General features: G+C 39.9%; 1 protein-coding gene across 20 annotated transcripts in view; it reads left to right on the top strand.

The window, feature by feature from the left end:
• The window catches only part of PARD3 (par-3 family cell polarity regulator), a 561,862-nt gene that overhangs the window by 366,002 nt on the left and 172,078 nt on the right, over positions 1-23,782 (top strand). For 18 of the 20 annotated variants that reach the window (XM_043480525.1, XM_043480524.1, XM_043480531.1 and 15 more), the window contains 2 exons: positions 2,578-2,805; positions 16,669-16,900. In XM_043480525.1, coding sequence (XP_043336460.1) covers positions 2,578-2,805; positions 16,669-16,900 — 460 coding nt within the window. Of the gene's footprint in view, positions 1-2,577; positions 2,806-16,668; positions 16,901-21,811; positions 21,939-23,782 lie in introns of those variants that run through there. The other 2 variants (XM_043480533.1, XM_043480532.1) reach the window with 1 other exon arrangement.

Genomic DNA, 23,782 nt, shown 5'->3' with positions numbered 1-23,782 from the left:
CCTATGTTTTAGATCAGGAGTCAGCAAGCTCTTTCTGTAAAGAACCAGGGAGTAAATATTATAGATCTTTCAAACCAGACAGCCTCTGGAACAATTGCTTAATTCTGTTGTGGTGTGAAGGCAGCCATGGAGAATATGGAGACAAACGGACCCAGGACTGTGCTCTAGTAAAATGTCCAGATCTGACCCAGAGTTTGCTGATCCCTGTTATAGATACACAAATAATAGATGTTATGAAAAGTTTCAACTGTGTATAAATAGACTGGAGTTTATTAACCTCCCTTATACCCAATACTCACCATATTTAATTATCAACATTTTGCCAAAATGTTATACTATGGTGTTAAGAACTAGAGAAAAGAGTAGTTAGGTAAGCTTCCAGTGATTTCTACAATATAATCTATCGCTTATTTTGTTACAATTTCACTTTTTTTAATCTTAGATTTGCTTTGTGTTTATGTTTCATCATAAATACATATATACAGATATATATGTATCAATATTTATATGTATGTAATATGTATATGTACATTTATTTGAATACTCATGCCATTTCTGAAATTAACTGTTAAAGTTTTTAGGGTGCTGAGTATATTAAATCAAGTCTCAGCTAACTTTTTATATATAAATTATGTTTTAATGCTAATCTTTACTGGGAGCATATATACATACATATCTTTATTGGAGATATATATATAGATATATGTGTGTATATATATAAATGCACACATAATTACACACACATACATACATATGTCCTTTATGAATCTAAGGAAACACCAAATGTTTGGCATATAAATGTTGTTAGGACCTAAATGTAGCTAGTAAGTTATGAAAATTAATAGGCATGACTTATTCAGGAAAAGATCTTCCCAATGCTAATTCTTGAAAATGTAAAGGTAAATGTCCCTGCCCAGAAATCATCTTTTTCATTCTCTTTGATTCTTTAATCTCTTACTTTTTCTTTAGCTCTTTTGAAAAAAATCATTTTCCTTCCTGTGACATGACTTTTATGGATATTTAAAACATGAACTTGTCAAACATTATAGTGCTATCAAGAGAAAAAGTAAGATTGATCGTCCTGGCAAGAAATATTCCTTGTGAATTTTTGTCATGAAATAATCAAATATAGACAAACCTGCATGGAGAAAGTTAAATAAATCATCTTTTTCTCTCAAGCACTCTAATTTATGGAATATTTTTTCTTCATTAGAATCATCTGTCTGCCTTCCTGCCTATGTTACCTTTTTAACATACTTGTTCTAACTTAAAACTGCTACCCCATTGTGAAGATTATGTGAAAGATGTCATGTAAATGAATCTTAAAAAGATAATTCTTGTTTTGACTCTCCCAATTTAATTTTTATTCTGTTTTATACTCTGAGCCATGGAACGACCATGTCAGAACTATTTGTCTTCTATGTGAAACCATATCAAAGTTACTCCTTAATTACTGATCCACATATGGGCTGATGGCCCCATGTAGAGATAAGATATCCAATCTTGCCTCTCCTATCCCCTGCCTTTTCTTTCTTTGTACCTGTCTTGTTAACAGTGTAAGTGAAGAACTAGTTCTGTAACCTGGATTGCCCAGCTGGTGGTTGCAGGTATTTCAGTGATCTCGAAGTTAAACTCATCTATTTGAGTGCCAGGTCAAGCAATCATCAATGAAGTTGTCTTACCTGGTTAAAGAAATCCATTTAGATTGCCTTCTAAAGCTTGGTTACAAATCTTAAGTCTTCCTAGATCCTCAAGTCACCAAGCCACAATTTTAGTGCTCTGAATTTTTCTCTACTGAAAATTTCTTGGTAATTGTGATGTCTTCTTCCTTCTGTTCATCACCTGTTTCTCTTTGCTTACCTGGAGGCATAAGTCCTCACATGCAGTTCTGGCATCTTTCCTCCATTACTTCTCTCTCTCTTGATAGTACTTATATAGTTTATTTCTATTCACATCTTGTATTGCTATTCAATACAAGAGAACCACCATTTTCCAGAAATAGGTTTCTACCTGGTGCTAGGGTGCCCAGTTGGTGACATGTGGTGTCTTGTGCTTTTCTCACTTGCTGAGTTGTCTGAACCTGTCCCATATGAGGATGACTTGATGAAACTTAGTGAGATAAAAGTTTCACTTCCATTGTAAATAACTGTAAACTGATAAAAAATGTTTTCAGCTAAGTTACAAAGTGTACTCTTGGTTGCTTCCCTTAGCCTTTTCATTATCCTGCTTTGCAGAATGATTTTCTGGGTTATTCTGGTTTTTCAGATTATTAACATAACTTGAAGCAAATGATTTGACAAAGATTTTATCTGTTGAGCTAAAAATGGAAACTAATAGCTTAAAATGTCTCCTAATGAGAATAGAGAAAATAGACCAAATTTAATACACATTTGGGAAAAGTTAAAATTAGTTACTGTCACTTTACTTTTTATATCTTGCCACCCACGTTCCAGAAATTGACACTGAGCAAATAATTTGTCCCTGATATTTTCTACAATTCATAGATATTCAGTGATTTTCACCATTCATGTAATTTTCACCACTCATTCTAACATTTTGTTTTTGCCAACTTCCAAGGTTCCCCCAGCAGAGATGTGGGGCCTTCCCTGGGTCTGAAGAAGTCGAGCTCTTTAGAGAGTCTGCAGACAGCAGTTGCCGAGGTGACTTTGAATGGGGACATTCCTTTCCATCGCCCTAGGCCACGGATAATCCGAGGCAGGGGATGCAATGAGAGCTTCAGAGCTGCCATTGACAAGTCCTATGATAAACCTGCAGTGGATGATGACGACGAAGGCATGGAGACATGTAAGTGTACAATGTCCGAAGGAATAGCCATGACAAGCATCTCTATAGTGAAGAAGTTCTTAAAGTGTGCTTCAGGGAACCCTCGGGGACCTCAGCATCCCTTCAGAGGGATCTAGGGAGGTCTAAACTATTTTCATAATATGAAGAAGATGTTATTTACCATTTTTACTCTTATTTTCTCACAAATGTACAGTTGGTTTTTCTAGAGGCACCATGTCATGTGATATTGCAAGAGACTAAATGCAGAGCAGATAGAAGAATCTTTTCAAATAGATATTAAAGAAACTTTCCATTCTTCTTAATAATTGTTTTTGGAAAATACAGGTTTCTTCTTCTTTTTTTTTTTAAATGTAATTTCTGCTAACTTGAAATCTATTATTTTTTAAGAAGTAATTTGTATTTTTAAACTTTCTCAGTTTTAGTTCAGTAAATATTGATAGATAGAATCCACAGAAAAATTTTAAGCCCATAATAAATTTTAGGAGTATAAAGGTATCCTGAGACCAAAATATTTGAAAACCACTGCTGTACAGTATATCTGTAATATATATCAAATGAATATGTGTAATCGTCTGTGATTTTGATAACATATTTTTGTTTTATTTTTATGAATTACTCTTTCCTTGAACTAGGCTAGCAAGATATGTTTATGTATGTGTATTTCCAAATTGCCAAATATTTTAAGCCAAGATTATTGAAAGTTAAAGTTTACTGTGAATGAGCAATGTGTTTTCCATAGTATTGATATATTGAGAAAAAAGTAACGTTTAAAAATACATATAAACGTATGCTTCAGGGAGTTGTTGAGGTTAAACATTTATAAATCAGTTGTTGAAGTTAAGCATTTATAAATCAGTTTAAACATAAGAAGGAAACTCAGCATTGTATTTATTTAGAAGAGAATGGACTTGAGTTCTAATAGAAAACAATTAGCTTATATTGTTTGTAACTACTGATTCATATTTTAGTTTTTTAACTTAAAGTAACTCTACCTGGCTAACCATTGTAAGAAACACTGTTGGGAAAAGATAGAAGAAGAAAGAAAGGATAAAGAACAGCAGAGGATACCCCTACCCAAAGTTAAAGCAGAGATCATTTAGGTGGATTGTAAATGATGACAGTTTAACTTTTGGGGGACCACTTCCATTACACATGCCTAAGGAAGATTGTGGTGGGGAAGGAGAATTTCAAATGGAAATCACATTCTGAGGAGATTTAAAGCAAAATTATATAATCTTTGCCTGTCACATATAATGTGTTTGGGAAAATGAATATTTCTGCTATAATGTAACATGCAAAGCAAAGCTTAGTCGAGAAGCGCTGCTTTCTCCCCCGCCCCCCACCTAATTCTTAGTTTAAATCTGGACAGCTTTTCACTCCATCCAGCCAGTGATTTCAAATATATGCAGCCCATTCTTGCCAGATGAAGAACATATTTCCTATTTTTGCTGCCAAGCCTGGTCTCCAAGCTCCTGAGTCATATGAGCTTCCAACCCTCTTGGGTTTTTCCTGGCATCTCAGGGGCGCCTTGCCAGTCTCACCCAGTGTTACTTGTGTTGCCTTTCTAGGGTGGGGACCCTCTATCACTTAGAGACCTTGCCTCTGTCCTGGGTGCACATTTAATAAGAGATCCAGTGCTCCGGCACCTCAGTATTTGTTTTTTTAACAAATACAGTTTTTGCTCCTGAGCTTTTTTCTTGTCCTGGTTCACATGTTATTTAAATTCCTTCATAGAATGCAATTTTCTCACATATACCACGTATTTCAAATGCAGCAGGGGATGGAATAGCGATCAGTACCAGGCATGTTCTTAATTCTGTAGCCTCCAGAGCTTCCCATCGTGTGAACGTCTAAATTTGTCCCTGACATAAACTTAGCTTCCGGTTTTAACTGGAAATAACCGATTTAAGTATTTCATATTAAAGTTTTTTACTCAACTATCATCAAGACAAAACCAAGTAAGCAGATGAACTACAATGTGTGAACCAGAGGGGAAGTTCTAGACAAGAACTGGGGCAGACACCCTGACGCGTGCGCCTGCAACCACAGAGTGCTGGGTTTTCAGAGTCCTGACTTGATGGTGTTTTCTCCCAGACCAGTCTGGGGAACTCTGGATATGGCCAGAGAAAGGCAACTGTTGTATGTTTCAAATGTCTGCAGCACGGGTTGTCAAAACTATACAACTGAAGTGATCTGAGCACTGGCTTGGGGTCCTCCACATTCTTCTCACCCACTTGGAATTTGGGTCAAGTTGCTTAAAATTCTTTTCCTTTAATTCCTTCAGTTGTGAAACTGAAGCTTTGGACGCCGAGGCCATGAATGCTCAGACTGTCTCAGTGTCTATTGAGTAGGGGAGGCTCGGTGGTTAGTGGGCGCTGGGAAACTTGTGGGAGGCGGAGCGGTGGTCTCTATCAGGGCCACCAGCTCCCTGCACACCCACTGTCACTGCAACTGTCTTGGGGATTTATTTATTCCCATGAGACTTGTGGGCTCTTACTTCTCCAGCAGGGGTTGAACCCGGGCGCTTGGCAGTGAAAACACCAAGTCCTAATCACTGGACCACCAGGGAACTCCTAGTTGTGGGGTTTTTAAATCACTCTTCATAGTTTGTGATTCTTTGTCAACTGTAAGTTTAAAAAAGGGAAGTTCACAGTTTGCCAGAGAAAGTTGGAAAAGCTCTGGTTTAGATGGTTCTGTTTCTGAGTTCCTTTCCAGTTTTAACTTTCCATGACTCTGTGTCCTCCTTTACTTACCTACCAACCTCAGTCCTGCCTTCCTGCTTCTCTCACCATCTGTAAAATCTCCGAGGAAAGATGCCACCACGTCTGATTCCTGCATAACCAGGTTCAGAGCTTGGCCAAGTGTCGGAGTCAGTGACTGCTTGTCACATCAGTGTACGGGCTCCTGCTTGACTAGCAGCGCTGCGTGTGTGAGAGACACACCCCTAGACACAGCGAGCCTCAGCAGCAGCACACGCGTGGCATTGGCGTTTCACTCCTCCCGCTTGCGTCCCACTCTGGACCTGGGTGTCCGAGACCTCTGCGCAAGAAAAGGCCTGTCAAGGCTGCTGTTCCTGCTGGGGCTTATGAGACTGTTGCCTTCCCTTATGACTGGGTACCGTTGTGAGAAAGGAGTCTGTCTGGTTCGCTCCTCCCGTTTCCTAAAGCCCACCCTTTTCAGAGTGGATTCTCAAGGCGCGTTCTGCACACTCTCTTTCTCTGTCTGCATTCGTGTCTGTGCTCGTGCCCTCACTGCGCCTCCGTCGCTGGGCAGCCTCGCCCTGCCTCCTTGCTGGGCGGGCGCTGTCCCCGGTCGCATGTCTGAGCCCTGACGGCCTCGTGCTTCGTGGGACCCTGTGGCTGAGGTCCTTTCTTGTATGGAGGTGGGACTCAGGGGCCTCAGTTATGGCCACCATGTCACTGTTGTGCAGTGCTCTGAAAGAGGACCCTGTCCGAGCCGACGGTCTCTGTTAGACGGCCGTCCTGTGAGGATGCCGTCCGTTCACCCTGGAAGCACGGGGTTGGGGGTGGGGCAGGCATAACCTGTCCCGCTCAGCCTATGTCTGTCCCATGCAGTCCTTTCCTTCCTTACAGATGGAAGTCACACACGTGGAGGGCGAACTTGATTGTTCTTGTCAGCCGGGTCAAGCTCCTCCCCGGTGATGCTCTTTCAGGCTTGGAGCAGGCTTGCCTCTTCTCAGCAGCGCTGCAGTCGTGGCATGCACACAACAATGGGGGCCAAGAGACCCGGGCGGGATCCATGTGGTATCTGGTATCTGTCATCTTCTGTAACACTTATGTGCTTCCTGTGGAGATGGCAGAAGTCGGCGTTTTTGTCTCTCATTTAATCCATCTGGCCTCTCCACGTTGTCTGTGTCTGTCTGGATCAAGATGGAGCTTTGTATTCTGGGACCCATTATCTCCAAGGCCCTACCTGTGTTTGACAGGTCAGGGCATCTACAATCTGCTCCCTCTTCTATGCAAATCATACTTCCCGCCTGGCTCTCAGCGAGAGGCTCCTACAGCCCCCGTCATAAATCAGCTTCTGTTGAAACCAAGAACATGGATGCTACATAACATTGACTTGTTTTATTTTTGAAAATATAGAGTACACCCCCCACTCCCTTTTTACCCTTTGTTAAAAATCGTCAAGTCATCAGCCTTGCTATCAATTCAGGAACAGGTTTTTATCGGGATCGAGGAGGTGATACACAACAAAACCAAAGACTGTCCTATTCATTGTACTCTTGATTTTAAGATCTACCCAGTTTACAATTTTAAATGTGAGAACATTATTCCTTGAAAACATAGAGACAGATTGCATTTGAGGAGCTTGCCTGCTTTCTTATAGTACTCTTAACAGGAGATAAGAAAAAAAAAAAAGCCATTGCTCTAAAGTATACACAACTTAGGTTAGCAGTATGAGATTTGAAGAAACAATTTATGTTAGGAAGTTAGCTAATCTGAGAGCTTCAAGGTTAATTTTCATTTATTTTGTCAGCTTCAAAATAGCAGATTACATGAGTATCTCAGATTTTTCTGCTCTTAGCATCCTCTACATTTCTAGCCATCTTTTGTCACTACCTATTTGAGCAAAAATTATGTAAATTAGATAGTTATCTTAAGAAACTCCATCAGATTACCATAAATCCATAGTGGAAGAATTCAGTATATGGTTTTCAGAGTCGAAGTACTTTGTAAAGGATTTACCATTTGGTTAATCTATCTTTTTGGATAATTGGATGTTGATCTATTAAAAATATTTATTCTGAAGTGCTGGGAATAAGGATAACCTGTCTAATCCTCTTATGACAATTTGTATACTTCAGTGTCACTTGCAGTTTAAGAAAAGGAGCTTTGGGTAATTTTAGGACATTTCTGAATGCAATAGAAGTATAACCGTGTGACACAGCCAAAGCTGTCAATTCCTTATATTTCTTTTTTTAGGTGAAAAGTAAGTTAAGCTAAAAGTATGATGAAAAGTCACATCTGAAGTGTCTGAATTATAGATTCCTCATTTGAAACATTTTCTGATAAGAAAAAGTATGTAAATATTTGACTAAGATAGTACTTAGGAATTAAATCAGAATGCATTCCTTGTGATTTGCAGTCCTGCGAGTTTTTTAGAATATTAAACAAACTTCCTAATGGGAAAATCCGTTACACTAAAACTGCAATAAGGTATTAATGAGTCATGGGACCTAAAATCTGATATTTAGGCTGTAAGTTCCAGAGGGGCTAAGGATGGCTTCAGCTCACTGGGCAAACCAACTCAAGGGAAGCAGTGTGGTTAATGGTTAAGGGCCACTGTAATGCACAGGTTAGCATCGCACCAAAGCATGGGGCGCCCACTCAGCCCGAGTGGATGGGGGAAGGGAGGGGGAGAAGCTTCTCACAAGAGGTATGAGTTGAGTAATCCTGCTTGAGTGGTCTTCATCGGGGTGTGTCAGGAGCTTAGGGAGGGGGGACCATCTCTGGACCACCATTATCCTATTGAGGTTGATGTGTGCAGACAGCCTTGCTTAAATAATTTTTTGTTCATACTAAGGACCTTAAAGAGCATTTGAAGAATTTCAAGTGAAAGAATATGAGTGTTGGGGCTGTAGAATCAAGGGTAGGTTATTGGGGATGGGCCGGTAAATAGCAGTGTTGGTGGCAAGATTGGTTCTAGGACAGTAATGCAATATTCCAGGTGAGTAATGATGCTTGGCAAAGTCAGAGGAAAGGAAGAAACTGCATTTACATGCTTAGCATCTCATACATATGGATGGATGATAGTGACGAGGTTTTTCTCATTAGTACCTCCAGGCACAGAAACTTAGAATTATCATTTCACTGTGTAATCACTCCATTACCAAGTTTTCTTAATTTTTCCACATGAAATCTCATAATTTTGCTCCTTCTACCCAATCCAGCCCCAATTCTCATTATTTAATATCTGAAGTTACTATTAGGACCTCATAACTGGTCCGGCTGTCTCTTCATTTGCTGAGTAAGCTCTGGAATCGCACTGTCCTCATGCTCCCGTGCGCGTTCTCATCCAGACCATGTACCATCCCTGAGGTCTGTCTTCTCCCTGCCCTGACTGTCCCCTACCCTCTCCTGTACATGGGACTGTTGTCTTTCTTCTTCAAGACGCTTTCCCCTAACCTAGCTAGTTTCCCCTCGACTTCCTAAAGCTCTGAGTATGGACGTTCCCCGACTTAACGATGGTTCAACTTAGGATTTCTTGACTTTACAGTGGTTTGAAAGTGACGTGCCTTTGGTAGAAATTATACATCTGACTTTTACCTTGGATCTTTTCCTGGTTGGTGATAATGCAGATCTTCTCTAGAGATGATGGGCAGTGGTAGCAGCCTCAGCTCCCAGTCAGCCATGTGATCAAAAAGGAAACAGCCCAAAACCATTCTGGTTTTCACTTTCAGGACTGTAGTCACTAAATTACATGAGACATTTGACACTTTGTTATAACTTAGGCCCTGTGTTAGATGACTGAGCCCAGCTGTGGGCTAATGTCAGTGTTCTGAACACTTTTAAGGTAGATGAGCCTAAGCTGTGATGTTTGGTAGGTTAGGTGTAGTCTGTACATTTTTGACTTCAGTATTATGTTGGAGTTTATTGTGCCATAACCCCACTAGAAGTCAAGGAAAATCTGTATACAGATGTGTATGAGCCTTCTTAGTATTTTTATAAAATTGAGACATTTTTGTGACTCTCTCAATAAGGGTTGCATGGCACGGGAGTTGAGAACACTGACTTTTCGGGGACAGTCATTTTGACTTCTCATTAAATAGTGATGCTCACCCTTCACTGCTCCATCACTTTTGCACATTCTTATGTTATTCTTTATTTTTGCTCTTGTTTTTCCACTTAATAGAGTCAGAGCAGTGACCTGGACTCTCCTTCCTTGACACCATAAATTTTTTGTATATGTTAAAATATACATTTGACACCAGTTCAATCCATGATAAAAATAAAATTCTTAGTGGCAATTCCGACAGTGGGGTTATAAGTGCTACTGTGTTCATTGTGTAGTCAGTCCATTGGGTCTGCTGAAAGGAAAGCCTTCAGCTTCTTTCTTTGTTGTTCTCTGTGTACAGGAAACAGTACCCATTATAGATCATTATTTGAATGTGAAATTTAATTATACACTGAAAGCAAATTTACAAAGGTTCAGAAACTGGAGGGTCCAACCACCCTTATATTTGTTCTACTGCATTCTCTTGGACAGGGAGCGATAGAGGAGGTGACATTCTACCAAGATCTTCAGGAACATTCTGCCCGTTTGAAGGGAGGCATTAAAGAAAACTTTAGAATATAAAGTAGAAATGAAGAATGGTTTTTGGTAATAAGTCTTAATCTCTTTGGAAGTGTGATTTTTTGCTTTTGTTCTCTCTACTCCTTACCATAATGTAAACTAAGTGGTTATTTTTTTTTTAATGAAATAAATCTAATTTTAGAACACTGGGTTTTAGGAATCAAGTATTTGAACATTCCTCCAGTCACAGAAACCCCTTCTCTAAGACCACTGATAAATGTCATCCACTTCCTTTGTGCCTTTTTCTCCTTTCAGTAGTCTCTCTGTTCCTCATGATATCAGTTATTATTCTCACCCCACATTTTAGTATAAAAGCTGTTTAATTCTTCATGTTTCTTGCCAGCTTTGTGTGTGTGTGTCTGTGTGTTTTTCAAATGTTCTGAAAAAGCTAAGTTTTTCCATTGCCAAGAGCTCATCATTCTAATGTTAAAAGTCAGGGTCTAGAAAAGCAGATCCTATTATTCGACACCATCTGTGTCACTAGCTGTTCATTTCCTACATCTTTTATTCCTTTTCCAAAGTCAATATTCCACTAAAATAAGAAACAAAAATAACATATATTTATTAATAATAAAAACTTCTTAAATACTATACAGGACTTTGCAGTACCTGGGAGTTCAGTCCTCATTTATTTTTGTTACACTGTATTTTAACTAGCATTAGTCAGTAGAAATTGGTAGTGGTCAGTGGATTTACTAAACCTAGTCAAATTTTCCAGCTATTAATGCCTCATTTTAACTCATTCATTTTAAATTTTAAGCAGGTAGATTCTGAAGACTGCATACTCTTGTGTCCAATTATTACCTTTAATACTTTGTCTTGCAAAGTAAATTGTAAATTACTCAAGAGTATGTGTTTCTATTATTCGATATTGCTATTACTAGAGTAGCTCTTTCTAAACAGGGAGCAATAAAGGATGTTTTTCATATGATGGGCTATTTGTTCAATTTATTCAGCAAATATTTAATAACACTCTTTTGAGCTATGCCCTCAAAGGAGAGTACTTGTTCACTGATGAGTAAGAAGTAATGTTGTCATTTTAATTTTGTGTTTCTCTGTTTTATATTTCTCTAAATGTTTGTACCAACTCATTTCACACTAGTAATAAGTCTGAGAAAATCACTTAATTTTAGTAAAATTGTCAAGGCTACCTAGAGTGATATTAACTGCTAAATCTTACACTTGTGATAAATAGTGCAGTGGATATTCCACAGCTGCTCTGAAGTTTGATTTATGTAATGTACCTATTAAGATGCTTTCAGCTGCATTTAGTAGAAAAATCAGTTCAGACCAATTCAAACCTTGAGGGAATACACTGTCCTACCTGGTTCTATAGTTGGGCAGCTTCAGAGATAACAGCCTAAGGTGTTATCAAAGCTCTGCTATCTATCTGATCTTTCTGCCACACCATCCACAAGTCAGTTTATCCAGAAGGTAACTGCAGGGCTCAAAATCCTAGTGCTTTCTTGATCACATCCAAGTGAAGGGAGTGAGTCATCTCCCCAAGCATAGAATATGTCCTTTCAAGGTGTTGGGGCCATTCTTGGACTAATAAGAGTAGACAGGGGCATGGACCCATAAGCCAGTGTAAACCTAGTAATGGATTCATCCCTCGAAGCTGGATCATATTCCTGAACACAATCAGAGTTCCATTAGAAAGGAGAAAGGGAGAAATAGATTTGGGATAAACAGGCAACAGAGATCATTACAGTCCCCAATGTTGTATTGCTTCTCAATGGAAAAAAATGGTGAATGACCATGTGGTTTAGAGTCAACTCTTGACAGTGAATTGTGTGTGATGACCAGATTGAACAAAGTGTTTATTTATGGCAGAAGTTACAGAACTTTGAGGTTCAGTGGACACCTAAGGTCATTTTCCCAATGACTTTTTACTATCTAAGGGCTTAATCTTTTCCAAATTTCTTGACCCAGTCCTAATAGGATAACTTGCAGAACTGAGTAGCTGAATTTGTCACATGGAGTGGAATTTTAATTGCGCTGTATTTGCATCTGTTGAAAACATGGTAATTATGTATGTCTTAATTGCAGAATGTGCTGCCTGGAAGAGAAATAAGCAGCTTCATGTTACACCTTCTTTAAAAAGAGAAACTTTAGAATATCTGTCTTTACGGATAATCACATGGGAAAGCAGCTGATAGTATAGTGCACAGAGTGGGTTGAAATAGGCAGAAATGTTAGTTAAAAATAGAAATTTCCGTCTGTGTGGAACGAGGTAATCATCTTTCTTTGGGCAGACTATCTGCAAAAAGAAAGCAAACAACATGTAAAGAGTAAAATTAAAGAGAAAAAAATGTAAATTTATATAGCATTTAAAATAGTAAATTACCTAAATGTAGGTTTATGATTAGTTCTTTCATTGTAATTTACTGTATGAACACAATAGATCAAGTCATTTGTGCATTATATATCACCAGTGCTTTTCTTCCTTGAAAATTGTTTATCTGAATATCTTTTGTGTTTTCTTAAGGGAATAAAATATTTTGTTTACCTTATTATAAAGCTGGTATTAATTATACAAAGATTGGTTTTAAAACTGAAAATAATTTGATTAGTCTATCAATGACCTTGAATATATACATTTTTTAAAAAATTAAGCTTGTGTAACCAATTGACATAAGCTTTTAAAAACCAAAGTAATTCTGCCTAGGAATGGGGTAAAGTGAGATTCTTATTTTTCTTGATCAAATAATTTTAGTGTTTGAAGCATATATAATGTAATACTCTAAAAGAACATCTTATGTTTATACATAGGAAGCCACATATTGCTAAATATTTTTAATTAGTTGGCATTCGAAAGGATTAGTTACATCCATACACCCCCAGAAGAGTTTCTGTGATAGTGTATCATCTAAATCAGAATGTTCAGAACAAGCATAAAGAATTCTCAAATGCGCAAGTCTGATTGTGAAACAGTCCACTTGCTTTGAGCAGGAAGCTGAGCTAGGAGTTTTGATTTTACAAAATGAGGTTATAAAACCTGGAGTTAATAAATGATTTAATACTAATTTTCTCTGCTTCACCCACTTCTGAAGATAAGTTGTATTACATACACCAGGAAATTATTGGGAATATGAAAGGAATTGGCAACAAATGTGACTTCAGCATATAGTTAGTTATGAAGGCGCTGCCTTTTTTCTGTGTCAGAGCCAAGAGCAGACATATGCCCCGTGTGCTTCTGCCAAAACTATTAGGCAGAAAACTAGCAGAATCGCTCCTGATCTTCCATTCATGATTTATGATAATGGTCGCTGTGGAAGACGAAATCATTTATGTTTATTGAGCTCGTTTTTTTGTTTATAGTTTCAGACATTGTAGAGGGTCATACAATCCCTTAGACGGTATGTGCAGCATTAACAAGAATAGTATAACGCCCTACCAGAAACCGATGAGAGCTTGACCGAGAACAACGACCTCCCTGTGGTTCCTGTCACTGGGGTGTGGCTGGTGTTGTCAGGCTTAATTAGAGGAACATAGGCATCGTTTTGAAGTCGGAGGATAGTGATATGTGGAGATTGGGTAAAAGTTTGTCTGGTTGGAAAAAGCCATGAGTCGAGTTTACCACTAATCTTCCTGTTAAAGTCATTCATACGCAGCTTCTGTCTGTCCAGTGGTCTTCTCATTTTAGAAGCTTAGAGAGTGGCAGACAGACCTGTGACTGTATCACACAAGAAGTACAACAATAAAAGTTTGTAGAAAGCACTTTGGACAGGTAGGTAAAATGAGTTTTGCCTGCAGGACTTGTAGAATATTGACTAGCATCCCTTTATCTAACTTAAGTATATATACCAATAGGTTTTGCAGCTCCTGAATACTTTTGAGAGCTGTTTTCATCATGATTTGGTCCACTGCCTCCAAGTCGAGACCACACTCATTTCCCCCAAAGTGTGGAAGCGGTGGTTTGTGTTTTCAGACAAGAGGCTGCAACCCCGCTGAAGCTATGTTTTCCATTCTCTTGGAGAGCACCCATTGGAAGGGCCACGCAGCGAGACCTCCCTGGGCCAGGTCCGTTTCTCTCTCCTGCCTTGCGTGTGCAGCACAGCCACCACAGCCGTGACTCAGCATTTATTTGTCAGGCTGTGGATTTTCTCTAGCAACGCCCATCTCAAAGTTGGAACTGGCTTTCTCTAACAAACCCGCTCCATTCCTATTTCCATCGGAATTGACAGAGACAAAAATGATCAGCTTTTGAAAATGCTTGCTTGTCCCTTGGAGGAGGAGAGTGGCTCCCAGCTAGTTACCCCAGTGCAGAGGGAAGCCAGCCTTCCTGCTCATCTCTTTGGTTGGAAGCCCGTCCTTGAGTCCCTGTGTGTATTGGTTTGAACTACGGGAGTGATTTCATCAGTAGCAGCCACTAGTCACAGCGCTGGCCGACCACACAAGACTGGCAGTGGGTTTCTTGAGATCTGGTGCCAGCTGCTGGAATGATCTTCTGGGCAGAGAGTGGAGTGACTGCATGATAGATGACCTGCATCCATGCTATATGAAGCATGGAACTGAGCAATCACAAACAGAGCTGATCAGAGAAACACGTGAAGGTCTGGCTGAGGTACAGCTGTGCCAGAATACAGTGCAGAGAGCCCCACACTGGCAGTGTGCCGGCCCCAAACCTCTGTTTCCTTAGCAAGACATGGAAGACGTTGGTCTAAGTGACTTCCAAAGTACCTTCTGGATTTAGACACAGTGGTAATTTTACCATTTGACTGTAGCCTGGGATGGGATGGGAAATAGGTTGCCTTATGTTTTTAATCAAGTGTGAAAACAAAAGAATTCTACACTTTCTTTGGGTATTAGCTAAATAATTAGCATTAAAAATTCTTTTTAACTTGGTTAAGGTTGTACCATCATTTGTTCGTATCTTCTAAGATCTGTGAGAGTTTAATAGCGGAACACTAAGATACTAACATGTCGTTTTTTTCATTTGATTTTTATTTCACATTAGAACATAGTTGATTTGCAATGTTGTGCTAGTTTGCAGTGTACAGCAAAGATTCAATGGTGTATATACATATATCCATACTTTTCAGATTTTTTTCCCATGTAGGTTATTATAGAATATTGGGTAGAATTCCCTTTGCTATACAGTGGGTCCTTGTTGGTTATAGATTTTATGTATAATAGCATGTATATTTTACAAACTCCTAATTTATCCCTCCCCCACTCTTCCCCTTTTGTAATCCTAAGTTTTGTTTTCCAAGGCTGTGAGTGTTTCTGTCTTATAAGTAAGATGATACTGAGACTAGTTTTATTATACTCGTAATTTTGTGTCTTGCTAACTCAAGTTTTGGTGGAGAGGCAAGACTGAATTTCACTTGAAGGTATATTCACTTGATCTAGAGGTCAGTTCTTTGTGAAAGATTTCTGTCTTATATGGTTCTGTGTTAAAAGAAGCTCAAAAACACTGATTCCTACTTTTTTTTTCTTGATGCAGGGGGGCAGAAATGACCTCAGATTTCAAGAGGTACCCTGGAGCCCCAATAATTCTTAGACTATATTTGGAAAAACCCTAGGCAACTAATCTGGTAAAGGATTTATGAGGATGGCTGTGCATGTGTGCATCTATTGCTTCCTAAAATAGAAATTCCTGAAGTTCTTTTGGAGGTGGAAACTTGCCATTCTTTCAAATGCAAAAAGTTGGGGGTACACCCTTGGACCATATGCTGACTAAGTGTTGCTTCAAAGGATGGAATATTGTTATCTCTAAGTATAGCTTTTATCTGCAAAGTTCAGAGGACTGTGAGGCTGTGGATTTATGCCTTCATGACTCCATCCACCTCTGTTCACCTGCCATTGTGTCAACCAAAGCACAACATTATTTCAGATTAGAACATACAGTAACATTGGCTTGTAAAGTTGGCCTCACAAGGACAATGTAGTGACAATATAAGGAAAAAGTTAGGCTGTGAACATCCAGTCTTCTCTATGCAGAAATCACAAACGGACATATTTGGGAGGCTGAGGAAAGAAGTCCTGTGTTGACATCGGTGTGCTTAAGTGAGTGGTGCAATTGAACAAATTCTTGAGGGGCTGGGGTGGAGCTTCATCCCCCTTACCCAAGAGGAAAGGAAGCTGTTGGTGAGAGGCTGCTTGTTTTCATTTTACAAATGTGGAACTGAGGACCTTTGGGGTCAGCTGTATGATGAGGGCTTGCTTATCCCCACAGCAGTACAGACTCCATATCAACATGAGGGAATCCATCTGGTCTGGGACTCAGATTACTATTACCACACTAATACTATACTGTTACTAATAATATCCTGTTGCTATTACTAATGCTATACTATTACCATTGCTATTACTGTAACTATTACCCTTACCGTTGGCCCATTATCTTCACGCAGGAGTACACACATGCATGGTAGTCATCCACATCACATGTTCCATTCTAATTCTACTCAGAATAAACAACGTTTGCAAGCCTCATTGGAAATTTGGGAAAGAAACCCTCACACCACTTCAGCCTCCTTATTTTTATCCCTTTGGTTCCCCATGTTCCTTATCTTTTTTGTGTGTTTGTTTCCTTCTAAGTGGAAGAAGACACGGAAGAAAGTTCGAGATCAGGAAGGGAATCTGTATCCACAGCCAGCGACCAGCCTTCCCACTCTCTGGAGAGACAGATGAATGGAAACCAAGACAGAGGCGAGAAGCCCGATCGGAGGAAAGAGAAAATAGGCAAAGAAAAGAAGAAAGACAGAGACAAGGAGAAGGAGAAGATGAAAGCCAAGAAGGGGAAGCTGAGGGGCTTGGGAGACATGTTCAGGTAGGTGCTACCAGGCGGGGCTGGCCCGTCCCCACTGTGAGTGCCAGGCCAGCGCCAGGTTTTAGGACTTTGTCTTTGAGATCTGCTGACAGTCCTCTCTAACTCCCAGGTTTCACTGCTGTGTGTTTTACTGAAGGATTTCACTGGAGCTATTTCAGACCCTTTTAAAGTGCCTGAAAGATGCTATCTTGCCAACCATGTAAATAACTGTTGAGAGGAAGGAGGGACAGAGACAAAGGGCCCTCACAGCCCCTGTTTATTCTTTTGTGTGTGTGAACAATGGTTCATTGTTGACACTGAACATGGAGCTCAAGTTAGTGGTAGTGCATAAAGGCTCATTAATAACGTCTAAAAAAATGTTACAAATAGAGCTTCAATTAAGCTGTGTTGATTAATTTAATACTTATTACTTCAGTCGGTAAAGATTTCATTAAATGCAGTCTCTGCCTGTTTCCTGACAGTTGTTTTTGTGCCCCTAAATTATACTCTAGGATTACTTAGCATATCATTTTTTTACAAATCATGGCTACACAATAAAAGTGACAAGTTGTTCAGAAGTTGCTCTGAAACTCTCCCATAAATGTTCATTGGAGGTGATTTATAATATTCAGGTATTTAATGTTAAATATAAAGATTGCTTGATTGTTCCATAAATTAAAACCCTAAACATATCAAGATGATGGTTTAAAATTGAAAACAGATGGTATCACCACTTAACTCTTCAAAAAGTAGTTATCCTGCATTATGAATCCCTTCCTTTTAGCTTTTTTTAATTGTAAAATGTGTACAAGAGTTTTTGTTTTCATAGAATTTCCTGATTTATGGTCCTGAGGTTGACCTCAATAACTCAGGGAGTTATAGATAAGTCAAGACCACGAAGTTGAGGACTCAAGCCCAACCTGCAGGCTGCACTCACACCAGATGTGTCCTGTGGATGGACTCAGCCAGAGCTAAGTCACGTGCATGGAGGAAGTAAACTATAGGCGTAGAGAACACGGAGCCTGGCCCATGAGCAGTATCAGCTTTAAATTAAATACGATCACATTTCCATATTCAGTGCTTCAGAACACTAGAATTAGCATCCTTTTATACGGGAGTTTTTCTTGTTGATATACCACTCCTCCTGAATGCATTTTCAGGTAGATCATCTTTCATCATTATATTTTCATGTCCAGGAACACTGACGGATAGAATTGCTCTAACTGCTACTTTATTTCCATTTTGGTGTTAGGCAGAAGACTTCTCAGCTCATAATCAGGCATCTATATAACACACAGAGATTAGGCTGTTGCCCATCAATTAACATTGAGGGAGTTTGCACCCCTGTCTTCTTTGAATCAGAAACTATGAAATAAGAGGAAACCTCCCCTAAAATGTACACATCTGGCCTGGAGACCAGTCCTGCTTCTATAACCTCCTCCTGAGTGAAGTCTTCCTGAAGGCCTGTAGGTTTCCTTCATCAGCCAACCATTATCTGATGGATTCAGTACTCTGGTCTCCTCATGGAATACGAAATAAGCAAAATTCTAGTTTGTTTATAAATTATTTTAGAAATTTATACATTATTTTAATTAGACATTATTTTTTTCTATAACGTGCAACTCTAGAATAAGAGAGGCTTTATGGTACAGTTTTCTTTTTGGGGCCAGAGGAATGGTGAGTGTGGGGGCACTTGGCAAATTTATTTTCTTTCAAAGGGACCCTGAATGCAACCCTACGCAATTTTTTTGAGCTAAAAGTTCTATAAAACATATGATGTTTTCCCTAGATCAGATTCTGGGCTTCCTTGGTGGCTCAGTGGTAGAGAATCTGCCTGCCAATGCAGGAGACTGGGTTCAATTCCTGGGTCAGGAAGATCCCCTGCAGAAAGAAATGGCAACCCACTCCAGTATTTTTGCCTGGGAAATCCCATGCACTGAGGAGCCTGGTGGACTACAGTCCGCAGGGTTGCAAAGACTCGGACACGACTTAGCGACTGAGACACATACACTAGATGAAATGCTGTAGATTATACCTCTAACCTGTAGCGAAAGCCAGCTCTGTGACAATGGCGACTGATCTGTAACCTCAAAGGCCTGAGTGTCTTTCAAAATCACATTTTTTTGTTTATGTGCAGGGGCTGAAGGTTTTTTCCTAAAAACTAAGTTCATAGCCTCCCAATGTTTAAGAATGGCTACTGAGAAACGCATGGACATTCACCCTTTTCTGGGACAGGTATGCTGGAGTAAGCCCATGCTGACTTGTGAGAGTTGTTCAATTTTTGGAAATTTTGCCAACTGACTGTTAAACCCAGCCATTATTAAAAATTAGATGGCTTCTATGACAAAGATAACGAATACTCAAAACTCGTCACTTCCTAATCCTTTTATTATATTTCACTATGATCTCTGCTTTTGAGGTGATTTATGCCCACTGTATCGGCAGAGCGCTGATGCTACATGCAGGTAGCTTCAAATTAGCTGTGTCAGGAGTACTTTTACCCCAGGAAGTGCATGAATTCCACAAAACAGAGTTGTTCTTTTTTCCTCCCAGGAGAGCCACACACCACCACATGGAGAATGCAGATATATCCTAACAGGTTGCAGTATCTTGTCTAGTTCCCTGGAACGTGGCCCTCTTGCCTCTGGTTTCCTTTAGGGAAATGGTTGAAGCTTGGCGAATACTCCTCCTTGAAAATGAGTTGAGGACCCTTTATTAGAGTAAAATACACTTTTTCTTTGGTTGTCTCTTGGCACTCCTTCATACCATTATGATATGTTCTTAGCATTTGAGAAGACTCATAAAGCATTGTTAGATTTTTCAAAACATTTTTTATACTGCCTCCGTACCTACTGAATCTAATTATTTGAGACTAAATAGACTTTTGGGTTGATTCTTTTTATGTTTCCTTTTTTTTGTAACAACAGAGGGGAAGATAGTAAGATTTAAAATGAATCTCTTTCTTCCTTTTTGTTCTTTAGAGGAAAACAGGATGAGATTCCCTTAGTGCTGTTGCTTTAAAATACCTTAATCAAAGTGTATGTGCATTTAATTTCTTAGAATACTGTAAGGAGATGTGGGGGGGGTGGTGTGTGTGGTGGGGGATGTTATGATTTGTTTCATAAGCAAAGAGTAAGCAAAGCAAAGAGTAAGGGAAAGGAGCATTAGATGTTACATATCTAGCTTTTTAGGCAGGTGAACTTTTTAGTCTCTTGAGGGAATAATGATATGCTTTTCTTCAAATTAGGATCACAGGCTCTGCTCCCCACCATCCCCCTCCCCTGCTCCCAAAACACACACAATCTCTCCCTTCCCCTGTAAGTTGTCTGTGAGTTTTGGTTACATTTGATGAGGGCCAAATAGATATACCATATTTTTAAAAAATTTTATTATTGGAGTGTATGATTGCCTTACAGTGTTGTGTTTCCACTGTACAACTGAATCAGCCCTCTGTATCCATGTGTCCCCTCCCTCTTGAGCTTCCCTCCCATCCTGCCCCTCTCAGTCATCACAGAGCGCGGGGCCCTGTGCGAGGCAGCAGCTTCCCGCTAGCTCTCTGTTTTACACGTGCTTTTATATATATATATATGTAAGACTGTACTGCGGGAATCCATGGCACCTTAAATAGGTATTTTTATTCGCTGGTCTATACAGATGACATGGTTTTCTACTTTGAGTATTGAATAGTCATAAAAAATGGTTTAATTATTGATAAACAGCTCTAGGAAAGAATATTGGGAGTCATATTTATATGTCTGCTTATAAATTATGGAGTATATGAAATGCGAAAGCTGCCTTAATGCAAGTTCTAAGTCACAAATGTAAATCCGTAAGGAATCAAATGACAAATGTAACGTGTCCCTTGTTTGAATGACTTCTCCTTGTAGGACACCTTCTCTTGCCCCTGATGCACTCCCACAGCCTTAATTAAAATGGCTTTGGATCTGAGAAACCTGAGTTTCTCTACGAAACAGATCAACGTGACTTTGTTGATGTGATCATTCTTTGTGAAAGTGCAGGGCAGAGGGAGGGTCTGATTTAGAGCCTTCGTTCTTTTTCGAATATCATGGAATTGTGTGCCCTCTGATATATCACAGATTCCTTTGGATATGTCTGGTTCTCGAATGCTTGGCTATTCAAATTTAATACCATAAAATGTTTACTAGAATTCTGCAATTGTCTGAAATTGCCGCCGAAGAGGGAACTTAGTCTGTTCTTTAGAAGGAGAGAGATCTGCTGTTTAATGTTTTAAATGTGTCTGCTTTTCAAAGAAAGCAACAGCATCATTAAGCAATGTGTTTTTTGGTGAGTTTCCATCTCCAGAATGAAATAATCAAAAAGATAATAAACTTGCTTATTTGGGACTGTATAATCAGCACTTAAAATTATGTATTTTCCCCCCTTTTCACCCTGGAATAAGTGTAATTTGATGCTACTCTGCCTGAAAAATTAGAATCGTTCTCAATGTCCTAGCATTGTCTGCCGTCTGAAATTGAAGCTTCCTGGACGTGACCCCGCTCGCGCCTTATAAGGAGCTTCGTTTGCTGTTGTGACACATGACGGCTGAGGGCCTGTCACCCCCGGACCATGAACGCAAAAGCCATGGTGCTTTGTCACCATTAAAATTGAATCCCCCAATTACGTTGACAATGATTCCCTGGGTCCCTCCAGCATGGTTTCATCCTGTTCTGTACGAGGTAAAGGATAATTTCATTTGAAACCTTGTTTGGTTGAAATCAGATATATGGCTGTCGTTCCCTTTTCAGTATGTAATTGTCTTCAGAACACAATGAACACGATCAGATCTTAAAACTCGATGTTGTAGTTTGGATCACACGTTGTAGGCTTTTGAGAGAATAGCAAACACGCGTCGTGGTTGTCTCTCTTACCTGTGCTCACTAACCGTGTGTCTGTACCGTGTTTCTCGTTTAGCCTGGCCAAACTGAAGCCTGAGAAGAGATGAGCAACAAGCCAGAGTCCAAATGTCTTGAGAAGCACATATTGCACAGTTGTTTTTGTTTTTTTTTTTTAAACAAACAATAAATTTACTTTTAATGAATTCTTAGTGGCTGTTGATAAATTTTGTTTACGACATCAGCAGTTTTGATGGTTTCATGTTTGTATTAATTGCTTTGGAACTTTTTATTTTTTTTTTTTAACATTTATTATTTATTTATTTGGCTGAGCCGGGTCTCAGCTGAGGCATGTGGGATCTAGTTCCCCAACCAGAGTTTGAACCCAGGTGCCCTGCATTGGGAGCTCAGAGTCTTAGCCACTGGACCACCAGGGAAGTCCCCTGGAACTTTTTGTTCTTGATGTCAAGCTTGGGGGTTTACTGCTTGGCAGAGAAGTGTTTTTATCCCCTCTTTTCTTGGCCTCTTTTCATAGTGGAAAACCATCGTCCTCGTTGCTGGTGTATTCAGAGCTCACCCAACTAGACCCATCAGTTGTGAGGATGGGTGCTTTGGGAGGAGGTGATGTACTGGTTTGGTTTCATTGAGTGACATGATGGCTGGGGACATAGGCAGGCAGAGGAACAGTCTGTGGGTGAAGAGGTGTGTTGGTTGGGATAGTCACCCATCCATTGATGGACAAACGGGCCAGTTTGAAAGGCAATTTTTGGCAAAAGTTCATCCCTTGATAGATTATACAGTTTAGACAAAAAAAAATTGGGGTGGGGGAAGCTTCTGAACAAATAAATATCTTTGGTCAGGGATGGCTGAACCAGGACATTCTTCCAGTGTGAAAAAGTAGAGAGACATTGGCAAATAGTGACACCGAGGTTTGTGGGGACCCCAAGGGTGAGGGGACATGTTCTTTTATAAAAAACTTTTCTGGACAGAGCTGCCAGCCCAGGTGTTGTCATCACAGGTGTGAAAGCTCTTGCAGGTGGATCTCAGACTGTCCTTCCTTTAGAGTAGCAGTCCCCAACCTTTTTGCACCAAGGACTGGTTTCATGGAAGACAATTTTTCCACGGAGTAGGGGTGTGGTGGGGATGGTTTTGGGATGATTCAAGTGCATTACATTTATTGTGCACCTTATTTCTATTACATGAGCTCCATGTCAGATCATCAGGCATTAGATCCTGGAGTTTGGGCATCCCTGCTTTAGGGCAAAGCATTCTTCCACAGCCCCTTCATGCTTCATGGCCCCTTGGGTTTTCAGAAAGACTGCTGAGTTAGCTCTGTTTCCTGAGATGTGTAGAACTGCATCCTACTCAGAGAGAAGTGAGATGATGAAGAGGAAAACCGTGTCCTAAGTGGTCTTAAGGTATTGGGGTGGGTGCCTGTGAGAAGGAGTCACTTCTGCTCTGACCGGGCAGCAATTTGCAGCCCTCCCCTCATCCCCTTGCCCCCTCTCCAGCTGAGCAAGCCCTCTTTGTTTCAGGATGGAGGCACATGCAACAGTGTCCATTTGCTCCTGTCAGAAACACCTGGACTTGTGGATTTTTTACCTCAGGCCCAGTTGCTCTGTGGATTAAGGTTAGCGGTTTCTCATTGGTAAAATTGAATGACATCCCTTGCAGCCTGCTGGTGATTCAGGGGACACAGTTAAAATAAATGTGGAGAAAATTAGGCCCACTTAACAAAACACAGGGGCAGTCATGGGAAAGAAAGAGCTGGAAGAGAGCAATTTCACATACATTTATTTGTTTTTCTGTTTGTCATCTGGGCAGAGAACAGGTCCTTTATATAAGTACACCTGTTGGGAGGTTTCCTTGGAATAAGTTCTGAATTCCTTAATCCCCTACTTGATATATACTTCTTCTAATTTGAATGGAAACAGAGGTTCCCATTTTTAACAGTGGAAAGTAAGTGACAGGCTGACCTGTTAGCAAAGATGAGTTCTTGGGCAGCTGATAGCATCCTTCTCGTCCTCGTTAGAAGCTGAAGCACAGAGCC

This window comes from Cervus canadensis, chromosome 10, assembly GCF_019320065.1.
Source record: "Cervus canadensis isolate Bull #8, Minnesota chromosome 10, ASM1932006v1, whole genome shotgun sequence".
Taxonomy (NCBI): domain Eukaryota; kingdom Metazoa; phylum Chordata; class Mammalia; order Artiodactyla; family Cervidae; genus Cervus; species Cervus canadensis.
This window is presented reverse-complemented; position numbering and strand designations above follow the sequence as displayed.